The sequence below is a fragment of the Panthera pardus genome, unplaced genomic scaffold (assembly GCF_024362965.1).
Source record: "Panthera pardus isolate Hobbes unplaced genomic scaffold, ASM2436296v1 HiC_scaffold_19, whole genome shotgun sequence".
NCBI lineage: Eukaryota > Metazoa > Chordata > Mammalia > Carnivora > Felidae > Panthera > Panthera pardus.
Genome location: NW_026526754.1, coordinates 7538042 through 7551944, shown reverse-complemented (window position 1 = coordinate 7551944; position 13903 = coordinate 7538042). Strand labels below are relative to the sequence as shown.

The 13903-nt window shown below is 43.2% G+C and overlaps 1 protein-coding gene across 3 annotated transcripts in view; it reads right to left on the bottom strand.

Moving 5' to 3' along the window:
• Positions 1-959: 959 nt before the first annotated feature.
• Positions 960-13903, bottom strand: part of CTCF (CCCTC-binding factor) — a 47120-nt gene continuing 34176 nt past the window's right edge. For 2 of the 3 annotated variants that reach the window (XM_019455559.2, XM_053906558.1), the window contains 5 exons: positions 9586-9746; positions 8875-9057; positions 8192-8327; positions 3671-3832; positions 960-2489 (listed from right to left, as the gene is read on the bottom strand). In XM_019455559.2, coding sequence (XP_019311104.1) covers positions 2305-2489; positions 3671-3832; positions 8192-8327; positions 8875-9057; positions 9586-9746 — 827 coding nt within the window. In that variant the 3' untranslated portion in view covers positions 960-2304. The remainder of the gene's footprint in view (positions 2490-3670; positions 3833-8191; positions 8328-8874; positions 9058-9585; positions 9747-13903) is intronic. The other variant, XM_053906559.1, reaches the window with a different exon arrangement.

The window sequence follows — 13903 nt, the reverse complement described above, 5'->3', positions numbered from 1 at the left end:
TATGCTGAAAATACAGATAAAGGCCTCACTGTTCTGCAGAGATTTTGTCATAAACACCAAGAAAGTTTACAAAACTCTATGGCCACTGGAACAATTCTGGAAGGGGGTACTCTGGCCCCCACGAGGGTTGGCCCATGCATGACAGAGACTCAATATTCTGACAACTTTCGACCCAAGGAACTGACTGCAAGGCTCAGAGTTTGAGGCCTCAGCTACCTGTTTTCCTGGGAGACGGGTCTATGTAGACAGTATGAGCAGCCAAAGGCCACACACATCTCAACTTTTGTTACTTCTCACTGAAAACCGCTAATTTGGGATTCTGGTTTAAAAGCCCTATAATTAGTGGCTGAAGATTTTACCTAAAATGGGTTTGCCAAAGCTATCTGCCCAGAAACGGCCAGCAGCATCAAGATGTTTCACTAATGCATCAACTTCCTATTCCAACTCCCTTTCCACCCTGTCTCCTGCAGTGCCTAACAAGCTACGCCATCTGAGTCTCTCTCCCTGCAGCCTGGTGACTAGACTACATGTGTCTCCCCCTCCCAAATTAGCCTCTCTAGAGCAAACTGGGTCCAGCTTCTGTTGTCCTGCACTTGGGCTCAAGTGAGCCCAGCCCTCAGTGAGCGGAGATCCAGAGTGCAGAACTTCCCATGAGCCCCTTCTCTAACATCTGTGGTTACCCCTGCCGTAGGAACCCACTCCTAAGGTGGACCATGGGGGCTGATAGCAGTCCATCCACACCTCGCTACTCACACACACCTTTGGGGAGTTAAAACCTGTGACAGGATGCACTCGATCCAACCATTTACCAAGATCATCTCCTAAGTGCTAGGGAGGAAGTGGCCATCCTGTGGTACAGAACTTGCCTCTGAAAGGTGACCAGGCCTGCACTGCCTGAGGCCAGGAGTGTGGGCCCTGTGGGGCCCCCATCAGGCAGAGATCACACACGACGGAGTATCTGGAGCACTTGTTAATCCGTTATGATTTATTAGCTGTACAGCAGTAGGTCCTCCTCCCCAGCTTTCAACCCCATTACATATTTTATTACAGGTCTCATGTTGGTGTCCTAAAATAATGAAAAATATCACACAGTACAGCTAAGTACAAAATGCATCAACCTAGAGTTTGATAGCTAACTGATGGCTCTTTTAAAAGCAATACACAGAAGAAAAAAGTGTTTGAAATCAGCAAGACTGAGGCTCTCTAAAAAACACATTTTAAACATGTGACAGTTCATGTGCAAGAATCACTTTTTAGTTGGTTTTGTTTCACATTATTATTATTACTTTTTTTTTTTTTTTTTTTTTTTTTTTTTTTTCAGATCCAAAGTTTAAATTACTGACCTAGTGAAATTTTCTGGCCCAGCTTTTAAGGGCTGCTGTGACCCACTCATAATCATCCTTCTGCTTGAACAGAGGAGTTATAAAACACAAAATTCAGCTACGAACAGAGCAAAGAAAATGTGGATGGGAAATCATAACTGAAAGTTAATTGTACAAGGTTCAAATGCTGGCTCCATGGGCTGGAAATCCGATCTTCCACGTGGGTGTCCATCACTAGCGGCAGTAGTCTGGGTGCCGTTCTGCTACATGATTGTGATCCAATTCCTCGTCAACATTTACACACTACAGAGTCTGTGGTGACTTAATTTGCAAGTAATTAAAATGCTGGGTTTTCTTACACTGCACTTCTTTTCAACCTCTTAATTAATGGAAAAGATTAAAATGTAAAAAAAGTTATTTACACGCTTGACCATACCAGAAACTCTGCCAAGAAAGAGGCAAAGCCTTCAGGACAGAAACCGATCGCAGCATGCCGTACTACTGGTGTGCAGCTGGCTCCGAGCAAAGGGAGTCAGGGAGAAGCAGAAGCAAAAACCAGTTTAAAAGTGTAAGTCCTTCCCAAGTCTGCATTTACAATTAAAAACTCTCCTGGGAAGAAGACCTAGAACTCTGGGAAACCTGGTGGCCATTCTGGAGTGGTTTACCATAGCCAAGAGAGAGGGTTCAATGTCTCTGTTTCCGTCTAAGAAAACCAGTCAGGCATCAACACTGTCCTCAGCACTTCACAGTAAACCCTCAGGGACTCAGAACATTCCATGATTTGCTAACATCAAACAGCAAGTTCTAGTTAAATCACATTTTTCTAACATCATCCTTGAAGTTTTAGTTCTCAGTATGTTTGGTAAAATGGTGTAAAATGATGCTTTTCCCAAAGCCAAAAGAAGAAAGAGGGAGAAAAATTAAGATGCAGGCCGTTTAAACACAGCCCAGAGCAGTCCTGGCGATGAGCAACGCCCTGCCATCACCGGTCCATCATGCTGAGGATCATCTCAGGCGTGAGGTCTCCGTTGGGGGCGTCTGTGGCGGCTGGCTGGGCCTCCTCCTCCTCCCCTTCCACGGGCTCGGCGTCTGGCTCTTTTTTTACTTCAACTATAATGTTCTCAATTGCACCTGTATTCTGGTCTTCCACCTGGATGATGGCTGTTGCTGGCAAGAAAGAGCATGAACAAAACAAATGCTCCATTAAAGCCCCTGAGGATTGCAAGGGTCCTTTCAGACTTGACACTAAATGGATGTCAGCAATGTAGGAAAGCCTCAGTAAGAACACAGAGAAAGCCAATTAAAAAAAAAAAGGCTCAATGACCTAAAATGTGGCCATTCAAAAATCCCCAATACTCTAGAAACCATCAGTGAACAAAAGGCAGACATTCATCTTTATATGCCTCCCAAATTACATATTATAAGCCTTAGTTTTCCTTTATATCATAAAGTTGAGCTTTACACCAATGCAAGATAGACAAAAGATGCAGACAGCACATGACGAAGAATACCTCACACTGTGTGTGATGCAGGACTGTGTTAGAGGCGACCCGCCTCTAGCGAGAACATGCCATTCCTGATTCTGAAGGTCTCCCACACCCAGGGCCCTCCACCAGTTTTTTCACTCAAGTATGTGTAGGCAAAGCGGTTCCCAGGACCTATAGTTAACCAACCTCACACTCTCCTGTGACAGACATCTATACATGGGGTTCAGGAAGTACGTTAAAAAAAACAGATTAAATCTTGCATTTGTTAAGGAAAAAAACCCCACCAGCTTTCAGGTATCCAGGCAATGAGTAGAATAGAGACCTGAGTCCCCCAGAGCCTGCTGTCACGGGGGCAGTGTCCAATACAGGACTGCTGCCCACTACCACTTGTGATGTGGGGTACAGGCTAAATACCTCCTCTGTGTCCTCTCTTAAATCAGAAGGCGAGCACTTGAATCCAAAGGCCTGGAATTCTTAGGAGGAACAATCTCAGCACAGAAATTGCTTTATCCCTCCATCCTTTAAAATTTAGCTCTTTTATATTCATTGCCACATCAATTTTGCCAGCTGACTCTAACTGTGATGGTCTTGTAACCCCTACCACATTAGCAGTACCTATCTTGTACAGCACGAGTACCCTTCTACTCTGGACTTCTCACTGAAGCAGAAGAGGCCTCTAGCATCTTCCTCAGGTGTTACCCAGTAAAAACTAAACAACTGCTTCCTGAGAGTTTGTTCAGGGTGTGACCTTAACTTATTCTCATGGCTTAGTTCCTATCTTTCCCCAAAACAAGGACCCATCTGGCTCCTCCACATGCTGGGAGAGGATGCCAGCCTACTGAACTGAGACAAGTAACTTACGCTGGGTCTGTTTGGGCTGGTTGGTTCTGCCAGGGGGGCGTCCTCTCCGCTTCTTGGCAGGTGGTGGGGCTGGGGTCACAGGCTGAGGCTCTGGCTCGGGTTCAATTTCCACAGCAGGCTCCTCCTCATCCTCATTGTCATCCAGATCTGGCTCAGCATTTTCTTCTCACGAAATCAGGAATAACAGGTGGTGGGGCAAGAAGAAGTATGGTGGAAGAAAAATATGACACACACATATCACATATTCTGTTATGTCTAGTTACGTATTTATTTTAATAGAAATCCATTTAAAAATGCTTTTGCTAGGATTTTTGCTATCAACACTGACAGAGTAAACTGGTATTGTGGTCCAATTAATAAGCAAATCAGCTTGAAGACTACTATTCATACTTTATATGGACTGGATATTACTTTTTTCTTTTAGCTGTAGACATCAGAATATTGAGTTTCAAATTCTTAACAGGCAACTCCATCATATGCTAGATAGACAAAAAAAAAGTGTTTAAGCTGAAAACATACGTTCCCTCTATTATATGAGGACAAAGCAGGACACTTAGCCTGAGACAGACCCTTGAAGATGTGCTCCTGCTTATCTCTGAGAGGAAGGTGTGTGTGTGTGTCAGAGAGCAAGACATAACTTCCTATTGCACTGTGACGTCCTATTATTAGGATAAGCAGCGAAGAGTTCTTTTAGGACTATTATTGATGTGTTTTTTTTTTAAAGCCAAGTTTTTGGACTTAATTCCCAGCTATGTCAGATTCAGTGGGTCATTCTTAACTCTCTAATTTTCTCTCTGATTCCATGACCACATAAAAGGAGACAGGACTATTATAGAAAGAATACTGACAAGGAGCCTGATGATATGGCTTTGAATCCCACATATCTTACTAGGTGTATGTAAGGTGTCCCTTACTAGGGACAATTACCACAGTGAATCCCAGTTTCCTTGTATGATCTCTACACTTACTGGTGATTTGAGGATCAAAAGGACTGAACTAACAACACATGTAACCATGCTCTATAACTTCTACTCTCTAGCACAGACATAGCTCTTATTTACACCACAGATCACAGTTTTTAAATTCTCCATTATTCCATTCAGGCTTCATTACTTCATTTAATAAGAGGTGTTACCCTCATTTTATAGAAAAAGTGAGAAGCCAAGTGATTTGTAAGGCACGGCTGAACTGCAGCAGGCAGAATTCACCTCTGGCCTCTGTCTGGGGCTGTCCTGCTGCCCCTTCCCACTCACCACAGCACACAAAGCGCCTTCCCTGCCTTCCTCTCAGAAGCACAGGTTATACAATCTTCCCCTGGGTCCAGACATTTAAATTTAGAAATCAAAGACTAAATGCTTTATCTTCAGGACAAAATGCCTTATTTGTCAAATCCTAAGTGAAAATGTGGGGAATACATTGGTATGTGGCAGTGTGTCAAAAACAAGATGCTTCCCTGTTGAACTTATTCAAGCCCCCTATTGCCTAAGTTGGCATAATGCCTAGAAAACCAAACAAATTCACTCAGAATTGGGGGAGAAAGCCACACAAAGAAGGTTAATAGGGTCAAAGGCTTATTGGCTTGGAGAGATTTTGGCAAAAAGCCTTGAAAATAGCAGTAGACTCTGCTGGTTAATCTCTGCAGGCAGAACTTCTGGGAGAGAACAAATATGACTGTGGCCTTGGTCAGCAAAGGGATGGAAGGCCCTGACTTTCTGGGGGGGCGGGATACAAAGACACTGGGTACAAGGCCCAGACCCAAACTGTGCTCTACAAGCCAGCAGTGCAGAAGCCAAAGGAGGAATGGCAGAAATCTACTGGGAACCATCAGTAAAATCTTTAGCTGAAAGATGCTCTGGTGAAACATAATTAGGGAGTGAGGCTGATGGTGCACATCACCAAGAAGACTAAGGGCCAACGTCTGTGGCAGAAGGAGGCTCTGCAACTAGAAGCACTTACAGACATCCTTGAGCTCAAGGTTACCCATGGATCTCTGGTGGCATTTGGAGCCTGTGACTTCCCCTGGCTTCTCCCAACAGTCCATTCATTCATTTCTTAGCCAAACAAAGGGGTCCCACAAAGATTCTCAGTAAAGAGTGGTGTGGGGTTTTTGTTTTTTCATGTTTATTTATTTGTAATTTTTTTTAATGTTTATTTTATTTTTGAGAGAGAGAGAGACTGTGGGGGAAGAGGGGAGGGGCAGAGAGAGAGAGAGGGAGACAGAATCTGAAGCAGGTTCCAGGCTCAGAGCTGTCAACACAGAGCCCGATGTGGGGCTGGAACTCGGGAACGGTGAGATTGTGACCTAAGCCGAAGTCTGATGCCTAACCAACTGAGCCATCCAGGCGCCCCGATGTTTATTTATTTATTTTAGAGAGAGAGAGAGTGTGTGAGCAGAGGAGGGGAAGTGAGAGAGGGAGAGAGAGAATCCCCACACTGTCAGCGTAGAGCCCGATGCGGAGCTCAAACTCACAAACTGTTATAGCATGACCTGAGCCGAAATCAAGAGTTGGACACTCAACTGACTGAGCCACCCGGGTGCCCCAAGGGTGGTATGCTTTTTTTTTTTTTTAATTTTTTTTTTTAAGTTTATTTATTTTTGAGACAGAGAGAGACAGAGCATGAACGGGGGAGGGTCAGAGAGAGAGACACACACAGAATTGGAAGCAGGCTCCAGGCTCTGAGCCATCAGCCCAGAGCCCGACGCGGGGCTCGAACTCACGGAGCGCGAGATGGTGACCTGAGCTGAAGTCGGACGTTTAACCGCCTGAGCCACCCAGGCGCCCTGAGGGTGGTATGCTTTTATAAAGATTAAAGCAAACCGACATTTTAAAGGAGGCATGTTTACTTAAAACCCAGTGATGAAGATAATGCTTAAAATAGATTTCTAGAAAAGACAGCAAAAAATAAATTACTCTTATGCTTACTGGATGAATAATCTCTCAGAAAAGTTCTAAATAGAAAAGTAAAGGCTTTATTAAAATATACAAAATACACAAAAACTAAAAAGGACCTTGTTACAGCTCTAAATATAAAAAATCAGTACTTTCATAAGCAAGTTTTAGATAAAATCAATAAAGTCACTGAAGTTCTCAAACATGTTCAACCTTCAAAAATTTCAATCCCTCCCCATTACTACTGAAGCTTCTCTCCCCCAAGTTTGTTTATTTTGAGAGCGCACGCATGCGCGTGCACATTGAGTGGGGAAGGGGCAGAGAGAGAATCCCAAGCAAGCAGGCTCTGCACTGTCGGTGTGGAGCCTGATGTGGGGTTTAAACCCACAAACTGTGAGATCACAACCTGAGCCAAAACCAAAAGTCAGATGATTAACTGAGCCACCCAGCTCCCCCGCTCCCCATTACTTCTAACAAGCATGCAAAAGACAAAATGAAGAGCCTTAGAAACACATTAAGGCGCCATCTATAATCTTTCCAGTCCGATGGTGCTTCTGGGGTAGTGTATTCCCCAAAACAAAACCCATTTACATACATCTTTTACCATAAAAAACTTAAATCTTTAGTCACAAATGTGCTTTCTCAACTACTTGGCCAGTAGTCCAAGTATCCACATTGAAAAAGCCTACCACCATGAAAAAGTGTGTACAATCAAATGTGACTCCTATGTTACCGACACTCTTGTTCTCCCTCCCTCTTCATGACTCTAGCACCTCAAAACCATACCAGAGCACCTGGATTTCATGACTAGAAAGGCAAAAACACCCCAGAAAGCATCAACGGTAGGAAAATAGGCAAAGTGTTACATTTTAAAATTCAGAGATTAAGGTAGGAAGAGAAAGGCTGACCTTCATGGATCTGATCAACACATCTCAAGGCTAGGCTGACACAGGCAGTCAAACCAGAAGTTGGTCAAGATGCTTAAGCAACCTTCTTCACGTCCATTAGATTCATTGCTCAAATCTAGACCAGCTTCCTAAATGTAAAAGTTATGAACATAGAAAAGAAACTCTGCTGGCCTTAGAATATTACTAATCTGAGTAAACTGAGTCAAGATATTAATTTTGCTTTGGCTTTAACTGAACATGTAACATACAAGACATTATCAAGCAGTGGAATACCAGGAGAAAAAAAAATGGCCCCAGAAACATACTAACTGCTGCTGTAAAAATATACACATTAGGGCGGCGCCTAGGTGGCTCAGTTGGTTAAGCGTCCGCTCTCGGTTTCAACTCAGGTCATGATCTCAAGTTTCATGGGATCAAGCCCCGCATCAGGCTCTGCGCTGACAGTGTGGAGTCTGTTTGGGATTTTCTCTCTCCTCTCTCTGCCCCTCCCCAGCTCTCTTTCCCTCAAAAACAAACAAACAAAAAAAAACCCCCAAAAAACAAAAACAAACAAAACAAAAAAAACCCCCACAAAAAACCATACACACATTAGGAAGACTAGAGGTTACAAAAAGTAAGAGTGATTGGCCTATCTCTATATCCCAGCACATCCTACATAAATGTACTGGCAGCTGGGCACCAAAATCTCTATGTGTAACTAAATCAAGAAACAAGGTACTCACCACTGTCAGAGGAGTCTTCTTTTTTAGAACGCATCTTTCTTTTTCTTCCACGTTTACTCTTCTTTGTTTCCCCTCCATTTTCCCCTTCTACGCCATCTGGACCAGCACAATTATCAGCATGTCTTGCCATGGTATTCTAACAAAAGAAATAAAACCTTCATTCATATTACTAAAAAAGTTGATATCAGAATTAGATGTTCTCTTATTTTAGCTTAATAAATAAAAATTTGGGGTAACCATATTAAGTCCAAATGTTCTAGTATGTGTTACTAAGCACATTCTAAACATATTCTCCTCGTTCAGGGGAAATGGCCTCCCTCTGGAGGGGGGAGAGAGGGGGGGGAAAGGAAGGGAGCGAGAGGGAGACAAAGAAAAGTCCGTCAGAAGAGGAGGCTGCATCCTCTGAACAGGGGCTCAGCAGCCTGCAGACAAGAGGAACATGGGAGATCAGACCAGCTCCCTGTCCTGTACAGAATGGCTCTAAGGGAAGATCCAGGACAGATCTATTCACAGATACAGAGTTCCCCTTCAGCAGAAGGGTTCACACATGCACAGAGAACCTGGAGGTGGGGATGAGTGGCCCTTTCCAAATGATAAGGCATCTCTGTGCTTATAACCTCAGTGGAAAATCAAGAACATGGTATTAAGAACCACAACAAGGGAAATAAAGTTCTGACTCTTACCCGGCGTGTAAATGTTTTCCCACACTTAGAACAGACAAAGGCTGCAGGGACAAAGTTGGGGTCATGATAACGTTTGAAGTGCATGTCAAGGAGCTGCTTCTGGCGGAAGGTCTTGTCGCAGTGGCTGCAGGCATAAGGCTTCTCCCCGGTGTGGGTGCGCTTGTGCATGATCATGTGCCTCTCCTGAAAGAAGGTGGGGGGGGGGGGGGGGAGGCCTCAGAGCCTGTCACAGGGCTGCTATACTAGCCACAACCTACATGCATGTGGTTGACAGGCCTTTCTCTCTAAAGGATCTAGGCTCAAAACTACCTGTCCAGAGGATAAAGTTGTCTTTACTGGGGTATAAAACTGCTTCCATCAATTCTAGTATAGATATGCTCCCCCCTCCTGGGCTGCTTGTCTTGATCTCCCCCAACCAATAGGCCCCAGGAACAGATTCTTCTCTTTTCTCAAGTCCTGGACTTAATTCCCTCAGTTCTGAGAAAGCAGCCAGTATTTGGCCTGAGGGGGAGGTAAGCTATGACAGAATAAAACATCAGCTGGGGACTGAGATGATAAAATTGATGAGTGAAACCTTTGGTGACATTCCTCATACATCAGTCTGAAAATATCATCCTTAAAAACAGCCATCATACAAGGAATATAAAAACCCTCGGATAAAACCTGACACTGACAGGGAATCAACTGCTTTCTAACTATGAAAGTCTCTACCTGTCTGCAAGCGTAATCACACTGATCACACTTAAAGCGCTTCTCGTTCTTGTGTGACTTCTGATGCTGTATGAGGGCATAGCGCTCATGAAACACAGCATCGCAGTATCGACATTTCTTGCCTTGCTCAATATAGGAATGCTGCTTTCGCAAGTGGACACCTGAAAACAAAACACAAAGCCCAGTCTAACTTGTGAAACCACAAACAACATTTTTTCTCCTTCTTAAAATAATTACTCTGGCTGCTGTACTGAAAATGAATTAAAAGGAGGAGAGAGGTGAGAGAAGATGGTGGCCTGGAAGGAGCAGGGAGAACTGATGAGAGACTCAGGAAGTGAAATCAACAGGATTTAGTGACCAAATACAGAGCAAGGAAGAAGGTAGGTGTCAGAGACGATCTCCAGGTTCCTGGATTCGAAAATCAAGTAGGTGGTATAACCATTTGCTGAGACAAGGAACAGTGGAAAAGGGCTGAAGCCCTTTGTTTGTTTTGGGGAAAGGGGGTTGAGGGGACTTTCAGACCTTCAGTTCTAGATATGTCAAATTTGAGATGCCAATGATATCCAAGTAGGGATAGGTATGGCAAGGGCTAGATAAGCCTAGCTCAAAGGAAAGATTCAGAGTATGAACTGGAGTTGTTAGGATTTGAGTTACACCATGGGAGCTGATGAAATCACTAAGGCAAAAAGAATGAAAAAGAAGAGTTAGGGTCTTGCTTTAAGAAATCTATTAGGTAAAAAAAAAAAAAAAAAAATCTAATAGGTAAGGGGTGCCTGGGTGGCTCAGTTGGTTGAGCATCTGACTTTGGCTCAGGTCATAATCTCATGGTTTGTGGGTTCAAGCCCCACGTTGGGCTCTCTGCTGTCAGCACAGAGCCTCGTTTGGATCTTCTGTCTCCCTCTCTCTGCCTCTCCTCTGCTGGTTCTCTCTCTCAAAATAAATAAATAAACTTAAAAAAAAATCTAACAGGTAATGCTAGTGGGAGGAAAAGAGGTTAAAACAACGGAAGGCTGAGAAGGAATAGAGAAGACAGATAACAGGCTATAGTGCCACGGAAGCCAAGGAAGAAAGTGTTTTAAGGAGGATGGCACAATCCACTATGAAGAACACTCTTAAGAGATCAAGAGACATGGGAAGTAGAATGCTCCCTGCATTCAGCAATGCAGTGTTCTTACTGATCTTAGGAAGAGTCACTTTACACAATAGGGTATAAGTCAGATGGGACGGAAATTAGGAGCTGAGGAAGGGAATACTGTGAGGGACAGAATTCTTTATGAGGGCTGGCAGAGAAAGAGACAAGAGTCAAACCTAAACACCCAAATAACATAAAAAAATAAAATAAATGAACCAAAGATGACTCCTAGAGATCTACTGTACAGCGTAATTCCCATAGTTAAATTTTTTTAAGACTGTATTTTTAAGTAATCTCTATACCTAACGTGGGGCTTGAACTTAACAACCCTGAGATCAAGTTGCATACTCTACTGACTGAGCCAGCCAGGTGCCCTGAATTCCCACCATATAATACTGTTATTACATATTAAACATTTTCTAAGAAGGAAAAAAAATTTTCTAAGAAGGTAGGTCTTATTTAAGTGTTCTTATCACAAAAACTAAATAAAAAAAAGGAAGTTTCTGTGTACAAAAATTTCCAAATTTTGTTTAAAAATTTTTTTTAAATGTTTATTTTTGAGACAGAGAGAGCGTGAGTGGGGGAGGGTCAGAGAGAGAGGGAAACACAGAATCTGAAACAGGCTCCAGGCTGTGAGCTGTCAGCACAGAGCCTGATGTGGGGCTTGAACCCACAAACCAGTGAGATCATGACCTGAGCCAAAGTCGATCACTTAACCGACTGAGCGACCCAGTCACCCCCAAATTATGCTTTTTTTAAATTATTTTTTTAATGTTTATTTATTTCTGAGACAGAGAGAGACAGAGCATGAGTGGGGGAGGGGCAGAGAGAGAGGGAGACACAGAATCAGAAGCAGGCTCCAGGCTCTGAGCTATCAGCACAGAGCCCGACTCGGGGCTCGAACTCATAAACTGTGAGATCATGACCTGAGCCGAAGTCAGTCGCTCAACCAACTGAACCACCCAGGTGCCCCACCCCCAAATTATGTTCTAACAGGAAAAACTAGAGACTATAAAAAAAAAGTCAAACCTAGAGGAGGAAAACCTGTTCTTTTCCTTTTTCAATGTTTATTTATTTATTTTGAGTGAGAGAGGATGTGAGCAGGGGAGGGGGCAAAGGAGAGAGGGAGAGAGAATCCCAAGCGGGCTTCAAAACGTGGGGCTCAATCCCATGACCACTGAGATCATGACTTGAGCCAAAATCAAGAGTCAGTAACTTAAACCAACTGAACCACCCAGGCACCCTAAGACTTTTTCTTTTCTTTTAATCTTCAAAAAAAAGTTCTTTTAATTTACTTATTTTGAGAGAGGGAGAGAGCGAGAATCCCAAGCAGGCTCCAGTCAGTGCAGAGCCCAACACAGGGCTTGAACTCATAAACCGTGAGATCATGACCTGAGTCGAAACCAAGAGTTGGATACCCAACCGAATGAGCCACCCAGGCGCCCCCAATACTTTTTCTTTTTCTTTTTTTTTTTTAAGACAGGAGAAATGTAAGCGTGTTTAGAGTTGAGGGGAAAGACAGGAAAGAAAGTGTGAAGATGAGGGTAAGGAGGTGGTACAGGATGGTATAAAAGCTGCAAAGAAGACAAGACAGTAGGATCAAGACTAAGGCAAAAGGACAGGCCACCAACAGGAGGAGTGATGCCAACTCTCTTGCAGCAAATGAGAAATGAGAAGATGAATGCACACTGGCTTACAGATTTGATAACAGGAATTTGGGAGTTTCGATCCTTACTTTTTCAGGGCTTGAACCCATGAACTGTGAGATCCTGACCTGAGCCAAAATCAAGAGTCGGATGCTTAACCGACTGAGCCACCTAGGTGCCCTACAAAGTGATAAATTTTAATTATGGCATATTAGTGTGAAATCAGGCCTGCTTTGAAGAGGGAACACAAACTTCTTTGGGACTGGTTTTGGGAAATAACTATTATTTGACAGCTCCTAGGCAATTATGTAGGGCCTAAGGGGTATCATGCAAATATAAAACATCCAACATATTTATTTATATCATAAAAGTGAGTAATTTTAAAAAATTGAATAATCCAGGGGGTGCCTGGGTAGCTCAGTCAGTGGAACATCTGACTTCGGCTCAGATCATGATCTCACAGTTCCTGGGTTTGAGCCCCGCGTCGGGCTCTGTGCTGACAGCTCAGAGCCTGAAGCCTACTTCAGATTCTGTGTCTCCCTCTCTCTCCGCCCCTCCCCAACTCATGCTGTCTCTCTCAAAAATAAACATTAAAATGTTTTTTGAATAATCCAGACAGTGGCCTAGTAGCTCACACACATTGCCATGAGATATTATTAATTTAGATTTTGGTTTCTGTACCATAAGAATAGAAAAACTCACTCATTTATCAGAGGACAGTGCCTCTTACATCTTTCCAACAAAGTCCTCTTAACAGCAGAGTAGGACGAACACATGACACATGGGTCTTATGTGGAGCCCAAAGTCCTCTGCTTCAAACTTGTGGTTTCATCTTAAAAATGAATGTTAGATGTTAAAAAAATTAAAAATCTTACAACTTGAAAAAATGTGCGCTAGTCTGCATTTTGTTCAATATGGTCATGTTAATACAAAAATGATTTAAGACACCAGCTAAATTATAGAACTTTACATAAAATCTTTGAGTAAAACCAATGTTGCAGAAAGATAGGCCATGTTTATGCTATGGCTCAGTATGCTCCTGATATGACCCAAGTACTTCTATGTTCCTCAGTGGAACTAGAGGCTCTTAAGAGCACTCAAGACCAGCTTGCCATTATAAGCTGTGTTGTGTAGCAGCTCTGCTCAAGATACCTGTTGGAGCATCAAGTTTATCACCTATAATACTAAAATACATATGCCTTGGTAACTTCATATGGTTGTTGTGAAGATCAAATGAGTTAAAAAGTAAAACAAAGCTGGGGCACCTGGGTGGCTCAGTCAGTTAAGCGTCCGACTTCGGCTCAGGTCGTGATCTCACAGTTCCTGGGTTAGAGCCCTGTGTTAGGCTCTATGCTAACAGTTGAGAGCCTGGAGCCTGCCTTGGATTCTGTGTCTCCCTCTGTCTCTGCCCCTCCCCCACTCACACTTGGTCTCTCTCTCTCTCAAAAAGAAAAGTTAAAGTAAAAGATATTTTGTAAAGTATAGCATTTTACCTAAATATAAAAACATTTAGAAGAATAATATTCAAGGAGCAATACAT